General features: G+C 43.5%; 2 protein-coding genes across 20 annotated transcripts in view; one reads left to right on the forward strand and one right to left on the reverse strand.

Moving 5' to 3' along the window:
• CELF1 (CUGBP Elav-like family member 1) overlaps positions 1 to 8438 on the reverse strand; it is a 71436-nt gene extending 62998 nt beyond the window's left edge. For 17 of the 19 annotated variants that reach the window (XM_036862698.1, XM_036862685.1, XM_036862700.1 and 14 more), the window contains exon 1: positions 8282 to 8438. The gene's annotated coding sequence lies outside the window, so the exon portion shown is untranslated. The remainder of the gene's footprint in view (positions 1 to 8281) is intronic. The other 2 variants (XM_036862703.1, XM_036862691.1) reach the window with 1 other exon arrangement.
• A 6145-nt stretch (positions 8439 to 14583) lies between these two features.
• Positions 14584 to 19131, forward strand: PTPMT1 (protein tyrosine phosphatase mitochondrial 1). The gene is made up of 4 exons (XM_036862583.1): positions 14584 to 15165; positions 15267 to 15347; positions 17303 to 17494; positions 18793 to 19131. The coding sequence occupies exons 1-4, from the start codon at positions 14770 to 14772 to the stop codon at positions 18949 to 18951; spliced, it is 828 nt and encodes a 275-aa protein (XP_036718478.1). The 5' UTR covers positions 14584 to 14769; the 3' UTR covers positions 18952 to 19131.
• The last annotated feature ends 259 nt before the right edge of the window (positions 19132 to 19390 follow it).

Below are 19390 nucleotides of genomic sequence, written 5' to 3' on the forward strand. Positions count from 1 at the left end.
CAAAGATCTCATCAAGAAAAATGTCTTTATCAAATTACAAAGCTCAGATAAGGATTCTTGATACAATATAGTTTACAAAGCAAAAAGCTAAAACTGATTAACTCTTTCATCTACATTACAACTCTAAATATTAGAGCCCACCCTCTCTCCAAGCCTAAAACTAGTTACCTATAACTAGGAAGAGACCCAGGTGTCCCTACAGCAAATCCAATAATATATTCATCTGTATTTTTCAGTTTCCTATGAACATAGAAGACTCCCTATCAACAAACTCCCACGTGAAGTGTAGACAGTGAAGATGAATCTAGGAAACCACATTACCTGAGCATTCCACAGGGAACAATGAGCTTAAAGGTTCTATGGGAAAGGACACTCTTCATAGCAAAACAATTCAGATGCACGAATTGGACTTCAGGAAACAATCTTATCCCTAACCCACAATGGACAAAGGAAAATGCAAAACAAAATACACCTAAAAGGGGAAAGGAAAGGAACACTGACAGTAGCTACTGTCTGTGTATGGCACTGCTACTCATTTTAACAGTGTCTTTTATTTGGTTGAACTGCATTACTGACCCATGAGATAAGCAGCAGGCCCACTTTTACAGATGAAAAAAGGAAATAGCATTATCAACACTGTACCAGGCACTATTCAGTGCCTAGCTTAAGTTATCTTAATTAATTCTCACATTACATTTCAAGTTAGTTATCTCCATTTTAAAGATGAGAAAAAAGACTCAGAAATGTTAAGGTCACACGGTGATATTACCAATTTTTAAGCCCAAAGGCTGGAGCTGTCAAACTTACCCTCCCAAGCAATGCTTATAAACCCCAGTCAAGTCACATCATTCTTTCAAACCACAGGTTTCAAACCAATTTTAAGAACTCGAAATATCCTAGAATCAACTCTCAATTATGAGAAGACTAATTCTGTAGATTTTGTTCAAAATTTCTTGTTTTGGAATATAGTCAATATTTAATAATAACTATGAATGGAGTATAACCTTTAAAAAATTGTGAATCACTATGTTGTACACCTGAAACTTATATAATTTTGTGAATCAACTATACCCCAATAAAAAAAATTAGCATAAAAAATTTTCTTGTTTCATTTTACTTGCTCTTTGACCATTTCAGAATGCCATAGCACAGTGTGCAGGTAAGTACAGGATTATATTAATAGCAACCAACTAGCAGAATCTGTATAAGTTCCACTCAGAAAACCTACATAGAAAGTTAATTCTTGTTTCAGACGTATAGTGAAATACCTAAACTTCCATGATACATTCTACTTTTAATTACCAAACATAATCAAGAATCAAGGAATAATTCTGGACAAAAGAATGGTTCACGTTGTTTGAAAAAGAGGTATACAGGGACTTCCCTGGTGGCGCAGTTGTTAAGAATCCGCCTGCCAATGCAGGGGACACGGGTTCGATCCCTGATCTGGAAAGATCTCACATGCCACAGGGCAACTACGCCCGTGCGCCACAACTACTGAAGCCCGCGCGCCACAGCAAGAGAAGCCACCTCACCACAACGAGAAGCCCATGCAACCGCAACAAAGAGTAGCTCCCACTCGCCGCAACCAGAGAAAGCCCGCATGCAGCAACGAAGACCCAACGTAGCCAAAAAAAGAGAAAAAAAAAGAAAGAGAGGTATATAAATCCTCCCTAACACAAAAATAAAATCCCATGTGCTAAGTACTGTGAGGCCTGTTATACAGTAAGTCCCCTACGTACGAACCTTCAAGTTGCGAACTTTCAAAGATGCGAACGTGCCCCTGTATGCCAGCTGTTGTACTCTACCACTGTACTCTTCAAGGTGCTGTACTGAAAGATTTAAAATGTTTTTTCTGTTTGTTTTTTATGCATTGTGTGAAAAGTATTATAAACCTATTACAGTACAGTACTGTATAGCCGATTGTGTTAGCAGGGTACCTAGGCTAACTTTGTTAGACTTATGACCAAACTGGACTTACGAATGCGCTCTCAGAATGGAACTCGTTCTTATGTAGGGAATTTACTATACCTCTTTGGGACAAAAGGGTTAACCAAATAAAACTTTCAGTTCATCCCATGTCCCAAGGATTAATATTAAACTCCTTTTATTACTTACTGGGGAGGAGGAAAATGGGAGTTGGAGGCTAGGTCCAAAAAGCAAAGAGAAGAAAAGTAGACAATCAAGCAGCTCAAAATCAGTTATGAACCTCCAAAAAATTAAGTAAAAGCTCACCTTAAGAAGAAAGCCTTGAGGGGCTTCCCTGGTGGCGCAGTCGTTGAGAATCCGTCTGCCAATGCAGGGGACACGGGTTCCATCCCTGGTCCGGGAAGATCCCACATGCCCAAAGCAACTAGGCCCATGCACCACAACTACTGAGCCTGTGCTCTAGAGCCCACGAGCCACAACTACTGAGCCCGTGTGCCGCAACTACTGAAGCCCGCGTGCCTAGAGCCTGTGCTCCCCAAGAGAAGCCCATGCACCACAACGAAGAGTAGCCTCCGCTCGTCGCAACTAGAGAAAGCCCACGTGCAGCAACAAAGACCCAACACAGCCAAAAGTAAATAAATAAATAAATTTATAAAAAAAAAAAAGAAGAAAGCCTTTCATGCATGAGAATACTCTGAATATACTAAAACAAACTGGGAGGCTTATGATAACCTTCAAAATGCTCTTACCCTCAAAGTATTCGTTATTAATTCTAAGCAGGCCATTAAATGCCAGGTTTATAAACTTTATACAACATGGAATACCTGGATATCATTCCACCCCTCTAACAAAAAACACTCATATATTAATTATACAGCAAAAGCAGAAACTTGCCTATACCTTCTCTTTATGTGACACTTCTTCTGTACATAATCTGTATTTTGAAAATGACTAGAAATTATCATTAGATTACAAATTAGAAATGATGCTGTTAACCGTGATCTGCATTACTGTTACATACTTTTAAGCACACTGATACGTTTGAATTTTTCCAGAGATTTGAGCATGTCAGTGGACATCCTCCGGTAATTGGTAATCCACATGAAGAGCATGAATTCTAACCAATTCAAGAGCCTTTATGGAGCACCAAGAGAGAGCAAGATACCAAGATGAAAGAGACATCCCTGACCTCAATAAGGAGAGGAATTCAACCACAAAAAGGAACGAAGTCCTGATATGTGCTACAAGTGGACAAACCTTGAAAACACTGTGCTAAGTGAAATACGCCAGACACAAAAGGACAAATATTATGATTCCAATTACATGAAATATCCAGAATAGGCAAATTCACAGGGACAGACAGTAGACCAGAGGTTACCAGGGGCTAGGAGGAGGGAGCAATGGATGGTTATTACTTAATGGTTACAGAGTTTCTCTTTGGGGTGAAGAAAACTTCAATTTTCCAAAGAGAGGAGTGGTGATGACTGCACAACACTGTGAACGCACTTAATGCCACTGAATTGTACTCTTAAAAATGGTTAAAATGGGGGAGTTCCCTGGTGGCCTAGTGGTTAGGATTCCAGGCTTTCACTGTCATGGCCTGGGTTCAATCCCTGGTTGGGGGAACTGAGATCCTGCAAGCCAAGCAGCATGGCACGGCCAAAAAAAAAAAAAAAAGGGTTAAAATGACCTTAACCTAAAACTATAAAACTCCTAGAAGAAAACAGGGTATAAGCTTCAGGGCACTGGACTTAGCAGTGGTTTCTTGGATAAGGCACCAAAAGCACAGGCAACAAAAGCAAAAACAGACAAATGAGACTCCATCAAACTTAAAATTCTGTACATCAAAGGACACAACAGAGTGAAATGGCATGGGAGAAACTATGTGTAAATCATATATATCTATTAAGTGATGAATATTCAGAATACATAAAGAACTACAACTCAACAAGAACGACAACAACAAAAATCTGATTTTTAAAAATGGGCAAAGGGGGCTTCCCTGGTGGCACTAAGAATCCGCCTGCCAATGCAGGGGTCACGGGTTCGAGCCCTGGTCCAGGAAGATCCCACATGCCGCAGAGCAACTAAGCTCGTGCGCCACAACTACTGACCCTGTGCTCTAGAGCCTGCAAGCCACAACTACTGAGCCCACGTGCCACAATTACTGAAGCCCGTACGCCTAGAGGCCATGCTCCGCAACAGGAGAAGCCACCGCAATGAGAAGCCCGCGCACTGCAACGAAGAGGAGCCCCAGCTCGCTGCAACTAGAGAAAGCCCGCGCACAGCAACGAAGACCCAATGCAGCCAAAAAAAAAAAAAAATTAAAAATGGGCAAAAGACTTCTATAGGCATTTCTGCAAAGTTGACATACAAATGGCCATCAAGCATATGAAAAAATGTTCAACATCGTTAGTCAGAGAAATGCAGATCAAAACCACGAGAGACCACCTCACATCCATTAGGACCGTTACTATTAAAAAAGAAGAAAAGGGAATTCCATGGTGGTCCAATGGTTAGGGCTCCGAGCTACCACTGCAGGGGGTATGGGTTCGATCCCTGGTTGGGGAACAAAGATCCTGCATGTCACGTGGCGCGGCCAAAAAAAAGAAAAAAAAACGAATGTTGGTGAGGATGTGGAGATATTAGAATCCTTGTGCACTGTTGGTGGGATTGTGAAATAGGGGGATCGTTATGGAAAACAGTATGGAGGTTCCTCAAAAAATTAAAAACAGAACCACCATATGATCCATCAATTCACTTCTGAATATTATCCAAAAGAACTGAAAGAAGGGGGACTTCCTTGGTGGTCCAGTAGTTAAGACTCCACGCTCCCAATGCAGGGGGGCCCAGGTTCGATCCCTGGTCAGGGAACTAGATCCCACATGCATGCCGCAACTAAAGATCCGCACACTGCAACTAAGACCTGGAGCAGCCTAATTAAATAAATACTAAAAAAAAGAAAAAAGAATTGAAAGAAGGGTCTCAAAGAGATATCTGCACACCCATATTCATAGCAGCACTAGTCACAATGGCCAAAAGGTACAAACAACTTGTGTTCATCAACAGATAAATGGATAAACAAAATGTGGTATATACATATAATAGAATATTATTCAGCCTTCGAAAGGAAAGAAATCCTGTCACATGCTACAACATGGATGAACCTTAAAGATATAGTAAGTGAATGAGCCAGTCACAAAAAGCCAAATACTGTTGTGAATCCACTCATACCTAAAAGTAGTCAAATTCACAGAAGCAGTAAGTAGAATGGTAGTTATGACAGGCTGGGGTGGGAGGAGGGAGAAAATGGGAGTTGTTGTTTAATGGGTATGGAGTTTCAGATTTAGAAGATGAAAAGGTTCTGGAGATCTGTTTCCCATTAATATGAATGCACTTAATGCTACAAAACTGTACACTCAAAAATAATTAAGATGCTAAATTTTAGGTTATGTGTTTTTTATGTTAAAAAATGTAAATATTAAAAAATGGTTAAAATGGAAAATTGTTATATATATTTTACCACAATTTTTTAAAATTAATAATGCAATATACCAAAACTGTTGAAGTGCATGGTATGTGAATTATATCTCAATAAAGCTGTTAAAAAAAAAAAGGCAGAGCACACAGAGTTTCACCAAATCCAGTGAGCTTCACTCACTGGTTTACAGAAAACAGAGCAATTTGTTGGAAGTACCCAAAGCCTTGAGCAGAGGAGCCTATGCTCCTACTTCCTCCAACTTCTTCACCCTGGCCTCCAGGTGACAGCTCTTCTCTTTCCCTTTCCAAGGCACACCACCACCACCTTGTAACTTCCCAGTTCCTTATTACATCTGGCCTCACAGGAAAATTAAGTTAAAGAAGCTGCAGTGGCAGTCACAGGAGGGGGCATGGAATTCACGACTCACACTCCACATTTACCAGCAGAGCCCAAATATTTAAAAAAAAAAAAAAAAAAATCACACAGTAGATGTACAATAAACATTAGGTCTCTGTCCTTCCTCTTCTCTTCTTCAAGCCCAGCATGTTTAAAACAGCAAATTCTCTGCTCCCATGCTGGGATATCCAGTGGCCTAACTCATATGTGCTGGAGCTTAAACACAGTGCATCATTTAAAATGTGGTTGTCAATGCCTATCACCTACTACTAAACTTAAAAACATATCACAAAACTGTAACTAGGATAAGCGTATTTTGTTAAAATAATAAACATTTCTACAGCATATAAAAAGGATAATAAGATAAAGACCACAAATATTAACAATCACCTCTGAGTGGTGGGACTAAAGGTGAGTTTCTCTCTTTTTTCTGGCTTATCTGCATTTTTAATAATGAATCTGTAACTTCTGTAATAACAAAAATAAATGTAAATCTTCAGAAAAATAAATGATTCTGGCTCAAAATTTCACTACCTCTTATACTACAGACACTTTCACACATTACTGCACTGAAGCTGAATTGGCACCATGTGAAACAGACACGATTTCCTCCATTTTGCAGATGAGAATGAGCTGAGGCTCAAAACAGTGACTTGGTCAAGGTTGTAGAGCTAGTAACAGACCAAGGATTACAATTCAGGCCTTCAACTCCAAGCCTGGGGCCCTTTCCATTCCATCACATCTTAAAGGGCAATTTACATTATTGCTCATGATATTGTATTTTTAAAAAAACAAAAAAAACCTATGTTGAAACTGTTGTAAGAGCACCTGCTACATAACCTTGGGCAAATAACCTCGGGAGCCTCAGTTTCCTCATCTGAAAAGTGAAGTGGTTGGAAAAGATATTCTATCTCACCAGCTAATGGATTTTAAGTCTAGATACCATCTGAGGAGAAAATAACCCCATGGGCAAAAATCAATGGTTGGAGAGAAGTTGAGGCCTATGCTCTGGGCCAAGGGCCATTCTTAATGGAAACAGGTGGTGGACAGTCAAGAGGAAAGAACCGCTGGGGAAACCATAAACTTCCAGGTTAAAACAACAGCTGAAAGCTCCTGCTTCGCTTTCCTAACAGCAATGTTTCAATCCTGGCTAACTCATGATTAGAAACCACATACTGTAAGTCAAGCTAGAAGAATATAAAAACACGGGGGGAGGAGAGGGACCTGTAGCGATAGTTTATGCACGCTATGGTAACTGGATGATTTTCCAAGTGGACTCATTAATGTTAAAACAGAAAAAACCCTTGGTGGTTCTCAGAGACGACTCTTCCCCAGCAAGAATTTAAGGAGAAACTGAAAACTGCGTACCACTCTGAGAGATGCCACACTTGTGGAAAAGAACCAACCCAACACTTGTGGAAAAGGTGAAAGAATGAAATTAAAACCTCTTCGATCTACAGAGAATCAAAGAAAGCGAAGAGACCTTTCTTAAGGGTGAAGTTCCTGTAAACGATTCATCGGGTACCTGTTACCTCTTACACTGCAGACATTATAAGCACTCCACGCTATCTGACACTATTATACAGCCTTCTCCCTCGAAGGTAATAAAACTACAGCATTAACTTTGCTGGCGAGAAAAAGATTCCATTTTGCTAAAGCAGGCTCCGACCAAAATCGCACCACCTTCCCCTCAACTACGGGGACGAGCCTAAACCAAGGAGAAGCTGCTTAGAGCCTGTGCAACCGTCTTAGAGAATTAAAACAACATCCTGTTCCGAGGACCACAACCAAGACACCAGCGGCTTTAAATCCAAAACCAGTTCCTTAGCGAAGAAAGCTCCTCACCGTGCTCTCCGCGCTCCCGGGTGCGAGAATCCAGCCCCGCTACTAGGCCATAACGGGTGAGCACCTGACGTGGGGGGGAGGGCGAGCCAAGGCCCTAGCGGATCTGGGACGAGGAAAGGGGGGCTCTCGAGGCTCCTGAGGAGAAGCGCTGCGCTCCAGAGGCGGGGGTCCTGGGGACCCCCCCCCCAAGGGTAAGCACCAAGAACACGTGGGGCGACAGGAGCAGGGAAAGGGTGTCCGGGGCAGGCAGCCTGGGTCTGGCACGGCGGCCGGAAAAAGGAGGACGGAGCTACCCCTGGGCAGGGAACGGAGCCCTCAGAGCCCGGAGAATGAAGGCAAAGGGCGCGGAGAGAGGGGCAAGGCCACGAGGAGGGCGGATCTCCCTGGGCGCGGGGGCACGCGTCAGGCCGGCGCGGCGGGACGCGGGTAGCTGAGAACTCCGACACAAGGCAGGAGATCGCTGACCTGTCTCCGAGGCACGGGGAACCAGGAACGGGCGCGCCCGGAGGGCCCTGTGACCCGCGGCCGCCCGGACCGGACCCGCCCCGCGGCGCCTCCCTCCTGCCCCTTTCCCTCCCTCGCTCCCTCCCTCCCACCCGCGGCCCGTTATCCAGCCGCCGCCGCACTCACCAGCGGCTGCACCTGAGCCCGCCGCTGCCTCAGCTGCTGCCTGCTCCTTCGCAGCCGCCGCCGCCGCCGCCTCCTCACTGCTGAGGCCGAGTCCCGGGGGAGCCTCCGCGTCCCACCGCCGCCGCCGCCGCTGCCGCCCGAGCAGAACACTCCAAAATGGCGGCACTTCCGGCACCTACCACCGGCGGGGAGGGCCGACGAGGAGGGGGAGGGCGGCTTGAGGGAACGTACCACAGTGGTGCGGCCGGCAGCGCCGATCCGAGCGGAGCAGTGCTCAGGGGCGGGTCGAGCGCCCGGCGCTGCAGCGCCCCCTCGGGCTGGGGAGTGGAGAAGCAGCTCCGCAAGAGCCCCCGGGGCCTCGGGCGGAACCCTCAGCTCAAGGAGCGGCAAGGGCACATCTCTTTGTCTCGGAGCTCTGCTGGAGGAAGACCCCCGGCCTGAGACCCTGAAGTTCTCGGCTCTCCACAGGAGTTCTGGATGAACTAGTGGGCAAGGACCTCTGCTTGGCACTGAATATGCGCATAATAAAATATTTGATGAATGAACGAATGAGTGAATGGGATGGTGCTTGGCCAGCGCTGGGCACATGACACACCCTCCTTTCTACCCCAGCAGATAAGCAACAGGATCCAGGCCTTCCTTCTCTGCTGAGATGTGGAATGTGAGTGTATTGCAAGCTTTCAGAGTTAGGGGAATGCTTTCTAACAGCATGATCAGCTGTGTGAACTCACAACCTTGCAAAAATCCTTGCAGCGCCCGGAAGCTCATAAGGGTTCTGTTAAGAGACTGATGTTCCAGCCCTAACCTGCTTCTCCCCCAACTAAAAAAAAAAAAAAAAAAAATCAGTAACCCAGGTTAGGTCCCTGAAGACCTCCTTCAGAGTGACCCAGGAATCCCAGAATCTAGGTGGAATGCAAACAGTACAATAGTTCATTCCTTCGTTCGTTCGTTTGTTTAAAAGGTCATTTATTCCGCAAGTTCTACACCTTGTGGGACAATAAAATGCAGATAGAGAAAGAAAACTTAGTTCAGGGACTTTTTGGCCCCAAACATGCAAATAACTCATGGGTTTGCAAATGATTTCTCTGTAACATCTGGCTTCCCAGAGCAAATAATTCTTCTACCCGCAAATACTGATTATACCCAAACTTACTGCAAAAAAATAAGTGGACTCCCAAGCAGAAGCCTCAAAGGCTTTCCCATGTGTTGGAAGCACCTCTTTCCCCCGTGGGGGAAAAAAAAACTAACCACAGTGTTTCTGGTACCATATAAATCTGAACAATTAGCCCCTAAATTGTACACTATCATATTCCTTAGTTGTACTGTGTAGTTTATCATTTTATATACATTTGTAATACTGATATATGATCTTGTTCTTGTTAATAGTTTTATGTGTAATTTACTGAAAACATCTTACATTTATAGATCATTATAGCTTATAGAATGTTGTCACATACATTACCACAATTAATTTTATATTTGTCTCCCAGCTGCTGTAGATTGTAGAAACCTTTTAAGCAGAGAATCTGTCCCGTTCCTTTTTGTGCCATAGAATCATCCAGATATCCATGTGGTTCACCTCCTCACCTCCTTCAGGTCTTGACTTAAATGTCACCTTCTCAGTTGGGCCTTCCCTGACCACCCTATTTAAAATTACACACACATACATCTGTGTTTCCAGTCCCCCTTTGCCACTTTGTTTCTTTTTTTTTTAACATCTTTATTGGAGTATAATTGCTTTACAATGGTGTGTTAGTGTCTGCTTTATAACAAAGTGAGTCAGTTATACATATACATATGTTCCCCTATCTCTTCCCTCTTGCATCTCCCTCCCTCCCACCTTCCCTATGCCACTTTGTTTCTATCCAAAGCACTTATCACCATCTAACATAGTATATTTTGTACTTCATATTTTACATATTTTATTTGTAGTCTTCCCACACCAGAAGGTAAACTCTATGGGGATAGGGATCTTGTCTGTTTTATATCCTCCGGGCCTAAAATAATGCCATGTAGGTGCTCAATAAATACCGGTTTTTTTTTTTTAAATTTGATTTCCATATATTGTGAAATGATTACCACAATAAGTTTAATTAACATCCATTATCTCATACAGATACTTTTTTTCCTTGTGATGAGAATCTCAAGATCTACTGTTAACAACTTTCAAATATATCGTAAAGCTATGTTAACTATTGTCATCATGTCGTACATTACATCCCTAGTACTTATTTATCTTATAACAATAAGTTTGTACCTTTTGACCACCTTCATCCAACTCCCCAATTCATCAATAAATATTGTTGAATTAATGAATAGACATATCTTGGTGCTGAGTATGAAAAAAGAGAATGAATTGTTTAGCATTCAGAAACTTCCTGCAACCTACCATGAGCTAAATGAGAGCGGGGACCACACCTGTCTTGTTATCCTCTTGTCTCTCCAATGCTTTTCACAGTGTCCAGCTCAACAGATATTTCTCAAAGGGCGACCAGTAACTTTCCCTATTTTACCTGCCCCTTGACTTAGGGCCACTCCTTGCAGGGCGCTAGTGTCATTCTTGCATATAGTTACCAAGGAAGGCCAGAGTCCATTACCCCAGAGTTGGGTGGAAGAACAATTACATGAAGAACACACATTCTTCTAACTTCAAAGGGCTTCCCAATATAGACAAAACACTAAACAGTCCAAATACAAAAAAGCCTGATATGAGATATAAATGAGTATAAAAAGCTCCCTGCTTCATTTTTTGCCTTCCAAATTGATTAAGATTTGTTTTTAAAAATGTTAACAAGGGTTCGAGGAAGCAAGCCTTTTCCAAGTGCTGGTGGGAGTAAAATTCAGATAGTCTGTCTGGAGGAATTTGAAAGTTTACATATCTTTCTAGGAGCTTTTCTTAAGAAAATAATCAGAATAAGAGCAGAGATGTACTAGTACTTCCCTGGCGGTCCAGTGGTTAAGACTTGGACGCTCCCAATGCAGGGGGCATGGGTTCCAACCCTGATCGGGGAACTAAGATCCCACACACCACACCTTGCAGCAAAAAAAAAAAAAAAAAGCAAAGATGTACTGATGTATTATGGATCATAACATTGTTGGAATAGCATAAAATCTGATACAAAAGCATAAAATCTGATACAAAAATATACACTCGATATACTTCATCAAGTATATCGTATACTTAATAAAGTATATGATATAGCCATAGCCTAGAATATTATATATATTTTCAAATAATGATACAGAAAAATATTTAATTGTGGGCAAATGTTCATGACACATGCTTAGTGAATAAAGCAGGTAACAAATTAACAGGTACAGAACGATCCCATTTTTGTTAGAGAATGTGTTTGTTGAAAGAGACAAAACCCAGAAAGAATATTTATTAAAATATTAACAGTGCATCCTCATCATCACTTGGTATTATCAGTCCTTTAATTTCAGTCATTCTGGTAGAAGTGGAGTGATACTTTACTGTGGTTTAAATTTCTGTTTCCAGACTTCCCTGGTGGCGCAGTGGTTAAGAATCCGCCTGCCAAGGCAGGGGACACGGGTTTGAGCCCGGGTCCGGGAAAATCCCACATGCCGCGGAGCAACTAAGCCCATGCGCCACAACTACTGAGCCTGTGCTCTAGAGCCCGCGAGTCACAACTACTGAGCCTGCCTGCCACAACTACTGAAGCCCGCACACCTACAGCTCCTGCTCTGCAACAAGAGAAGCCACCGGAAAGAGAAGCCTGTGCACTGCAATGAAGAGGAGCCCCCACTCACCGCAACTAGACAAAGCCGGAGTGCAGCAACAAAGACCCAATGCAGCCAAAAATAAATAAATAAATAAATTTATATAAAAAAATACTCTTAAAAAAAAAATCTGTATTTCTGAAAAGTGGGTTTGGGGGGTGAGGAAGGAACTTTTCAGGTTATATACTTTAAATAAAGCAAAAACTGTAAATTATCTTTTGACACAGTAATTCCACTTTTAGGAACCTATCCTAATATAGTAATTCTAAATATAGAAAATACAGAAAAAAATTTCATGCTAGAAATGTTTTATAACAAAAATTTGGAAATATCCTGTATGTCTAATAATAGAATGATCACATTATGGTATACTAATTAGGTTTATTATAAATGACAAATACAATGTAGCAATATTGAAAGTGCATATGGGGACTTCCCTGGTGGTCCAGTGGTTAAGACTCCATGCTCCCAATGCAGGGGGCCCCAGTTCGACCCCTGGTTAGGGAACTAGAATCCCACATGCCGCAACTAAAGACCCGGCGCAGCCAAGTAAATAAATAAATAAATAAATATTAAAAAAAAAAGAAAAGAAAGTGCTTATGGCACATTTAGTGGGAAAAAAATCGTGATACAAAACTTTATCAACATGACATGAATGACTTTTTTAAATGGTACACATAAATCACATAGCATTATCATATGGCCCCAAAATTCCACTCTTAGATAGATATCCAAGAAAAATGAAAACATAAGTTCACACAAAAACTTGTATATGAATGTTCACAGGGGCATTATTCAAGATTACCAAAAAGTGGAAACAACCCAAATGCCTATCAACTGATAAACGGAGAAACAAAATGTGGTATATCCATACAATGAAATATTATTTGGCAATAAAAAGAAATACAGTATTGATATTGCTATACCATGGGTGAATCTTATAAACATTATGCTAAGTGAAAGAAGCCAGACACAAAGGACACATATTATATGATTCCATTTATTTGAAATGTCCAAAACAGGCAAATCTATAGAAACAGAAAGTAAATTAATGGGTACCTAGGCCTGGTGGGTTGAGGGGAAATGGGAGTGACTACTAATTGGTATGGGGTTTCTTTGGGGGATATGAAAATATTCTAAAACTGATTGTGATGATGGTTGCACAACTCTGCAAATATACTAAAAACCATTGAACTGTACACTTTAAATGGATGAATTGTATGGTATGTGAATTATATCTCAATAAAGCTGTTATAAAAAAAATTTTAATGGTACACATGGAAAAGAAAACTGGAAGAAAAAACATGTATTTGAGGTGGTGGGATTATGCTACTTTCCTGTATTTTCCAGTTTTATGAATATGTATTATTTTTATAAGGAGATAAACCTTTTTAAAAAGCACAAGGGGGGCTTCCCTGGTGGCGCAGTGGTTGAGAATCTGCCTGCTAATGCAGAGGACACGGGTTCGAGCCCTGGTCTGGGAAGATCCCACATGCCGCGGAGCAACTAGGCCCGTGAGCCACAATTACTGAGCATGCGCGTCTGGAGCCTGTGCTCCACAACAAGAGAGGCCGCGATAATGAGAGGTCCGCGCACCGCGATGAAGAGTGGCCCCCACTTGCCGCAACTAGAGAAAGCCCTCGCACAGAAACGAAGACCCAACACAGCCATAAATAATAAATAAATAAATAAATAAAAATAAAAAGCACAAGGGGCTTCCCTGGTGGCGCAGTGGTTGAGAATCTGCCTGCCAATGCAGGGGACACGGGTTCGAGCCCTGGTCTGGGAAGATCCCACATGCCGCGGAGCAACTAGGCCCGTGAGCCACAATTACTGAGCCTGCGCGTCTGGAGCCTGTGCTCCGCAAGAAGAGAGGCCGCGATAGTGAGAGGCCCGCGCACCGCGATGAAGAGTGGCCCCCACTTGCCGCAACTAGAGAAAGCCCTCGCAGAGAAACGAAGACCCAACACAGCCATAAATAAATATATAAATAAATAAAAATTTTAAAAAAAGCACAAGATGCACGTTTCAGAGTACTATTTAAATATAAATAATCAGCATTACAACTATTCCTCTCGCCTATTTGCAGGTTGTGGGTTTTATATTTAAGTTTATCAAAATATGTTTAATATTAATATATTTTCATAAATAGTGTAGATATCATTATATATATATATATTTCACTACACACACACACACACACACACACTGATTGCAGTTTGTGCAGGAGGAGGGAGCCGTGAATTCAGGCAGATGGGGGATGTGTTGGGAAGGAAGGGCCAGATGAACCCAGGTCCCCTGTTTGTCCAGGATCAGGGCCTCTCCACCAAGCTTCTCTACTTAAAAGCTCAAAGTCCCTTCCACTCTCCCCTTCAGGGCTCCCCCTACCAGAGAGTCTCCTTGTCACGTCTCCCCTTTGGTGGGGTCACACCCTCACCTGGGATAACAGTCCCCTCCCTCTAGCCGGTAGCTGGGGAAGGTGTCACAGGCCCACTGGCCACTGGCCAGGGCCCCGCCTCCCTCGGTCGGGGTCACAGTTCACACTCAAGGGTCAGAGACCTCCTCACCTGGAGTCACAGCCCCCTCCCTCGGGAGGGGGGGTCAATGGCACAGGCAGCGGTCAGTTTCACACGCGGCAGACTCACAACCTTGGACCGAGGACGCGCCCTCCCTCGTCAGGGGTCCCAGTTTCCCGCCCGGGAAGCCCTGGTCCCTCCCCCGAGGCCGGCGGCCCCTCCTCCCGTGACATGGTGCCGGTCCCACTGGGCCCAGGCTCTCCCGAAGTGTCCCTGGGGGCCGGGCCCGAGGTCTCGGCGCTCAAGAGGCCCGCGCCGGCCGTATCGCCTTCGCTGGAGGCCGCGGACGACTCGCAGTCCTCGGCCTCGTCGCTCTTCTGGCCCTCCTCGCGGCCGTCCCCCGCGAACCCGGGAGTGGGCAGGTCTTCGCTGCGCCGGGCCGGGTGGGGCAGGATGGCGGCCGGCACGTTGCTGGAGGCCGGCCTGGCCCGGGTGCTCTTCTACCCGACGCTGCTGTACACACTGTTCCGCGGGAAGATGCCGGGCCCGGCGCACCGCGACTGGTACAACCGTATCGACAACACGGTGCTGCTGGGCGCGCTGCCGCTGCGGAACATGACTCGCCGGGTGAGCCGGGCCGGGAGGCCGGGCCGCGCCGGGGCTGGGAGCCAGGCGAGCGCCGCCCGGGCCTCGGCGGACCTTTCTGAGCCCCCTCTTTGCCTCGGCAGTTGGTACAGGACGAGAACGTGCGAGGGCTGATCACCATGAACGAGGAGTATGAGACGAGGTTCCTGTGCAACTCCCCAAAGGTGAGGCGCCAGGGTCCGTGGGCAGAGCTGGGGCCGAGGCGCCCCGCCGGCCTCGCCCACCACCCAGGGCCTGGCGAGCCGGAGGAGGTTGGGGGAGGGGGTGCTGTAGATGACCTTGCCGCAGAGACAGGCGTCCCAGGCTTTTTTGCCTCCTCAGGAGGAGGATCTGGTCCTCTAAGCTTAAATGGCTGCTGCTGGGGGTAGAAACTAATTGTGAAATAAAAACTGATGTGAAAGGCATTTAAAAGTAGAGTTGACAAACTTTGATTATTCCTTTGTGCACAAATGTATTCTTAATTTCGGTAATTCAAATCAGTAACCAGAACTGAAAGGCAACTTTTCTGTGGCTTGCTTTCATTCATTTGACACTTACTAAGCACTAAGTATGGATCAGACACTGTTAGATATTCAAGATGAAGGCCCTATAAACTGTAAAAAGAAAAGCTACGGCCAATCCCTGGTAAATTTATCATAAAACAACCCATTGCAAAAACTGCATAGGGTTCATTTGGTTTTGATTTGAGGGAATTTTATTTATATGTCAGAGATGATAGTGGAACTCCAAAGCACTGTCATAAATAAAGTTCAGGCCTAAAACATAATTTTCATTAGATGTGAATGCTTATTTGTGGAACTGTTCATAATGGTTATTAGATGTTGCCCTATCTTTATAGTGTTTGACTTCTATTAGCACTGCACAATTATCTTTCTTGTTTACTGTACTGATAGGGCCTAATGAACATTGCAGTTATTTCAACTGTAGATTTTTTTGAAATCTTAAAAAAACTGTGACTCACATTTAAAATATATTGATCAGTGATGGCATACATTTTTAAAGAATGGGTAACAGTTCCTTGGATTTCCCACAGTATTTTGCCACAAGACCTCAGGAGTTATTAGCCAAAATGGTGAATGTTCCTTAATGTGGTCCGTCCTGTGGAGCAAGTCACAGAAAGTGCTTGTCTCTGGGTGTGAGGCAATTGACATTTGTAAGCAGCTATCTTATCCCACTAACCTAGAGAAAAGAAATCTCCAAGGCAGTGGTTCTCACATTTTAATATGCCTAAGAATTACCTGGCAGTCTTGTTAAACTAGCATATTCCTAGGTACAACCCCCAGAGATTCTGACTCAGGAACTTTAGGGTGGGGTCCCAGGAATCTGAACATTTAGCAAGCTCCCTAGGTGTTTCTGATGTAATTGACGTATAAGCCCCATGCTGCCAGATTTTGCTGTTTTTTGTTAATTTCATGAGCTATATAAAATATTGACCCTCATTCAGAGTCATAAGTTTCTGGTTTGCTAAAATGATTAATATCAAGAGTAGCTGGAGCCTACCTGAAGTCTTAAAGCAAAATAAAAAATAAAGTTGCCCAGTTTGCCAGAGGCCTTATTTCTCCTGTTTATTCTTTTCTTCCTCCTAAGTGATAATATTGCACTAAGAAAAGTAGGTGCATTATTTTAATTTTAAAATAACTCTATTTTCTACCACATACCCTCTCAAAAAAAGTGGTAAAAAAGAGGAGGCTTATGGACAGAGAAACAGAAAGTTCTTGCAAAACGTACTAGTCCAGCCTTGCAGCTGGATCATGCAAAACTAGTTACACAGCTTTTGTAGATGAATTTTATACAGCTCGTATTTTGTAGCTAAAGATTCAAATACTTTAGCTTTGGTACTAAAGCTACTAATGGTACTTTAAGAACACTTTAAATCTTGGACATAATCCTAACTCAGTAGCATTGCTGTTGTGTGATGAAAGACCAGCCATGTAGGTCAGCCATTTTAAAGACATTTCTGAAAGAAGTTTCTTTTTAGGCAAACAGTAAACAGTATATTCACATTGTAGTAAACCGTGAAGCTTCCTTGTTGTTTTGCTGCCTCTTGGGAGCCCATCTTCCTACCATTCACATCAGGCTTTTTTCATTTTCTTTTCTATGCTGGTGGACCTCGTTCCAGGAGTGGAAGAATGTAGGAGTCGAGCAGCTGCGGCTCAGCACGATAGACATGACTGGAGTCCCAACCTTGGCTAACCTCCAGAAAGGAGTCCAGTTTGCTCTCAAGTACCTGTCGCTAGGCCAGTCTGTCTACGTGCATTGTAAGGCTGGGCGTTCCAGAAGTGCCACTATGGTGGCAGCATATCTGATTCAGGTAGAAAATGTCTTTCTGGACCGGTCCCCTTTACAGCAGATCTCCAGTCTACTGGCAGACCTTGCTAGGAGCCATGCTCCCAATTTCAGGCTGTTGGGAGGTGGAAAGCACCTGAACTTTGCAGACAGGCTGACCTCTGGCTTCGTCACCGGCCAGCTGTGTGACCTTAGGCAAAAGTGGCTTCCCCTCTCCATTGCTCAATTTCCTCAAACTAAATGTGTTGTGAAGCTTGAATGAGAAAGTATGTCAAGCACTGACCTAGAACAAGCACTCAAAAAGTGGAGTTGCAAAGGATGCTACTACCAGCAAAAGGCTAGAAACACTTGTTATAAACGTCAGGAAATCTAGTTCTGTAGATAATAGTGCTGATCACTTACAGCTCTATAGGACTCACGTTTCTTTAAGTATTTCAGAGTAAAGTTCTGGACATTAATTTCTAGAAACAGTGGCTCCAACAGAATTTTGCCTATCAATTTGTTATGATCGGCAGGTGGGATGCTTTTAACAACATTTAGAAGCCAGTACTCTAGTCCATCCTTTCCTGTTACAAACCCCCGGCTCATTTTTGTTACCTGTGAGGCCCCTGCAGAGCATTTACTAAGTAATGTAGATAGTTTAAGGAAAAAGGAAATGTAAAGATAAACAGCCTGGCCTTGTGTTACTGTGGACTGGTGAATATATGATTTAACAATACTAAAGCTTTGGTCATTAGGACTCTGTTTTGCTGGAAACTGGGTGTCAGGAGATATTTTGGGCAAAGTGAGAACTGAACCAGCAGGCTAAAAATCTATACTTTCTTGGTTCTATTGAGTTCTAAACCAGTAAGTATCCTGAGGACACAAAGATAGCCCTCCTAGTTAAATTTTAAAAGTACTCTTTTCTAGACATGGTGACAAGTTGCATAAAAACATCGACTGTGTACTCTTTCCAGGAAACTCTTGTAACCAACAGCCTAGCTCAGAGAGGACATCTAGTAGGCCTAGGCCCGCTTGAATTTAGGATCTCAGCTTCACGTGTTCAACCTTCTAGTTCCAGGGTTTGGCAGAATAAAAATTAGATAGACTGATTTGTGTCCCCCCCTCGCCTCCCCCAGCCTATTGCATAGAATTGTGGGACTTTGATTGAAGGGGTTAAAGTGCTCTCCCACTTATAATATGTGGGGCATGGCTTCTAACTCCCCGCAAAGTGGAATTTTTTAAAAAATGAAATTCTGAGAGCCCTTTAGCACTTGTTATTGGGTCAAGGACACCTTAACACCTGGTCCTTTCTTTCTCTGATTTCCCAACCCTGCACTTCAGGTGTACAACTGGACTCCAGAGGAGGCCGTAAGAGCCATCACCAAGATCCGGTCACACATCTACATCAGACCTGGCCAGCTGGAAGTTCTAAAAGAGTTCCACAAGGTGATCACTGCAGGAGCAGCAAAGAATGAGACTTGTCACACATCACAGACGTGAAGTACATGGATTAGAAAGAACTCAGGACAACCCTGGCTTGCTACAGAATGAAAATGTTTAACAGGACCAAAGGGGCTTAAGCCCAAACTTGACATAATAGAAATGTGCTAAGTAATGGTTAATTTCACTCCCTGTGTCTTGTTTCATTTTCTTGAAATAACACTGTTGTGTGACTAGGAAGATTTAGTGTGGCTTCTATTCATGGGGCCTGGGGATATGGGACAGGGATAAGGGTTTATTTCCAAAGGTCAAAGAAATCTGTCGTGCACCTCATGTTGTGCCTAATGATATTTACCCCCATAACTCAAAGACGTTTAACACTAGGAAAAGAGAAGAGAAATACTCAGCTATGGCTCTTTGCCACTGTCAGAATCCTAATTCACTGGCCCTCTGGGGCTCTCCTCACTTTTGGAGCAGTCATCCTGTATGCAGACAAGGA

The sequence above is a fragment of the Balaenoptera musculus genome, chromosome 8, assembly GCF_009873245.2.
Source record: "Balaenoptera musculus isolate JJ_BM4_2016_0621 chromosome 8, mBalMus1.pri.v3, whole genome shotgun sequence".
NCBI classification, from domain to species: Eukaryota; Metazoa; Chordata; class Mammalia; order Artiodactyla; family Balaenopteridae; genus Balaenoptera; species Balaenoptera musculus.

What these genes read in the sequence shown, in the direction of transcription:
- PTPMT1 (XM_036862583.1), top strand. Translation starts at nt 14,770, where the DNA reads ATGGTGCCGGTCCCACTGGGCCCAGGCTCTCCCGAAGTGTCCCTGGGG. An exon ending in TGCGGAACATGACTCGCCGG is followed by an intron (nt 15,166 to 15,266) that starts GTGAGCCGGGCC and finishes TTGCCTCGGCAG; the next exon opens with TTGGTACAGGACGAGAACGT. An exon ending in TGGCAGCATATCTGATTCAG is followed by an intron (nt 17,495 to 18,792) that starts GTAGAAAATGTC and finishes CCTGCACTTCAG; the next exon opens with GTGTACAACTGGACTCCAGA.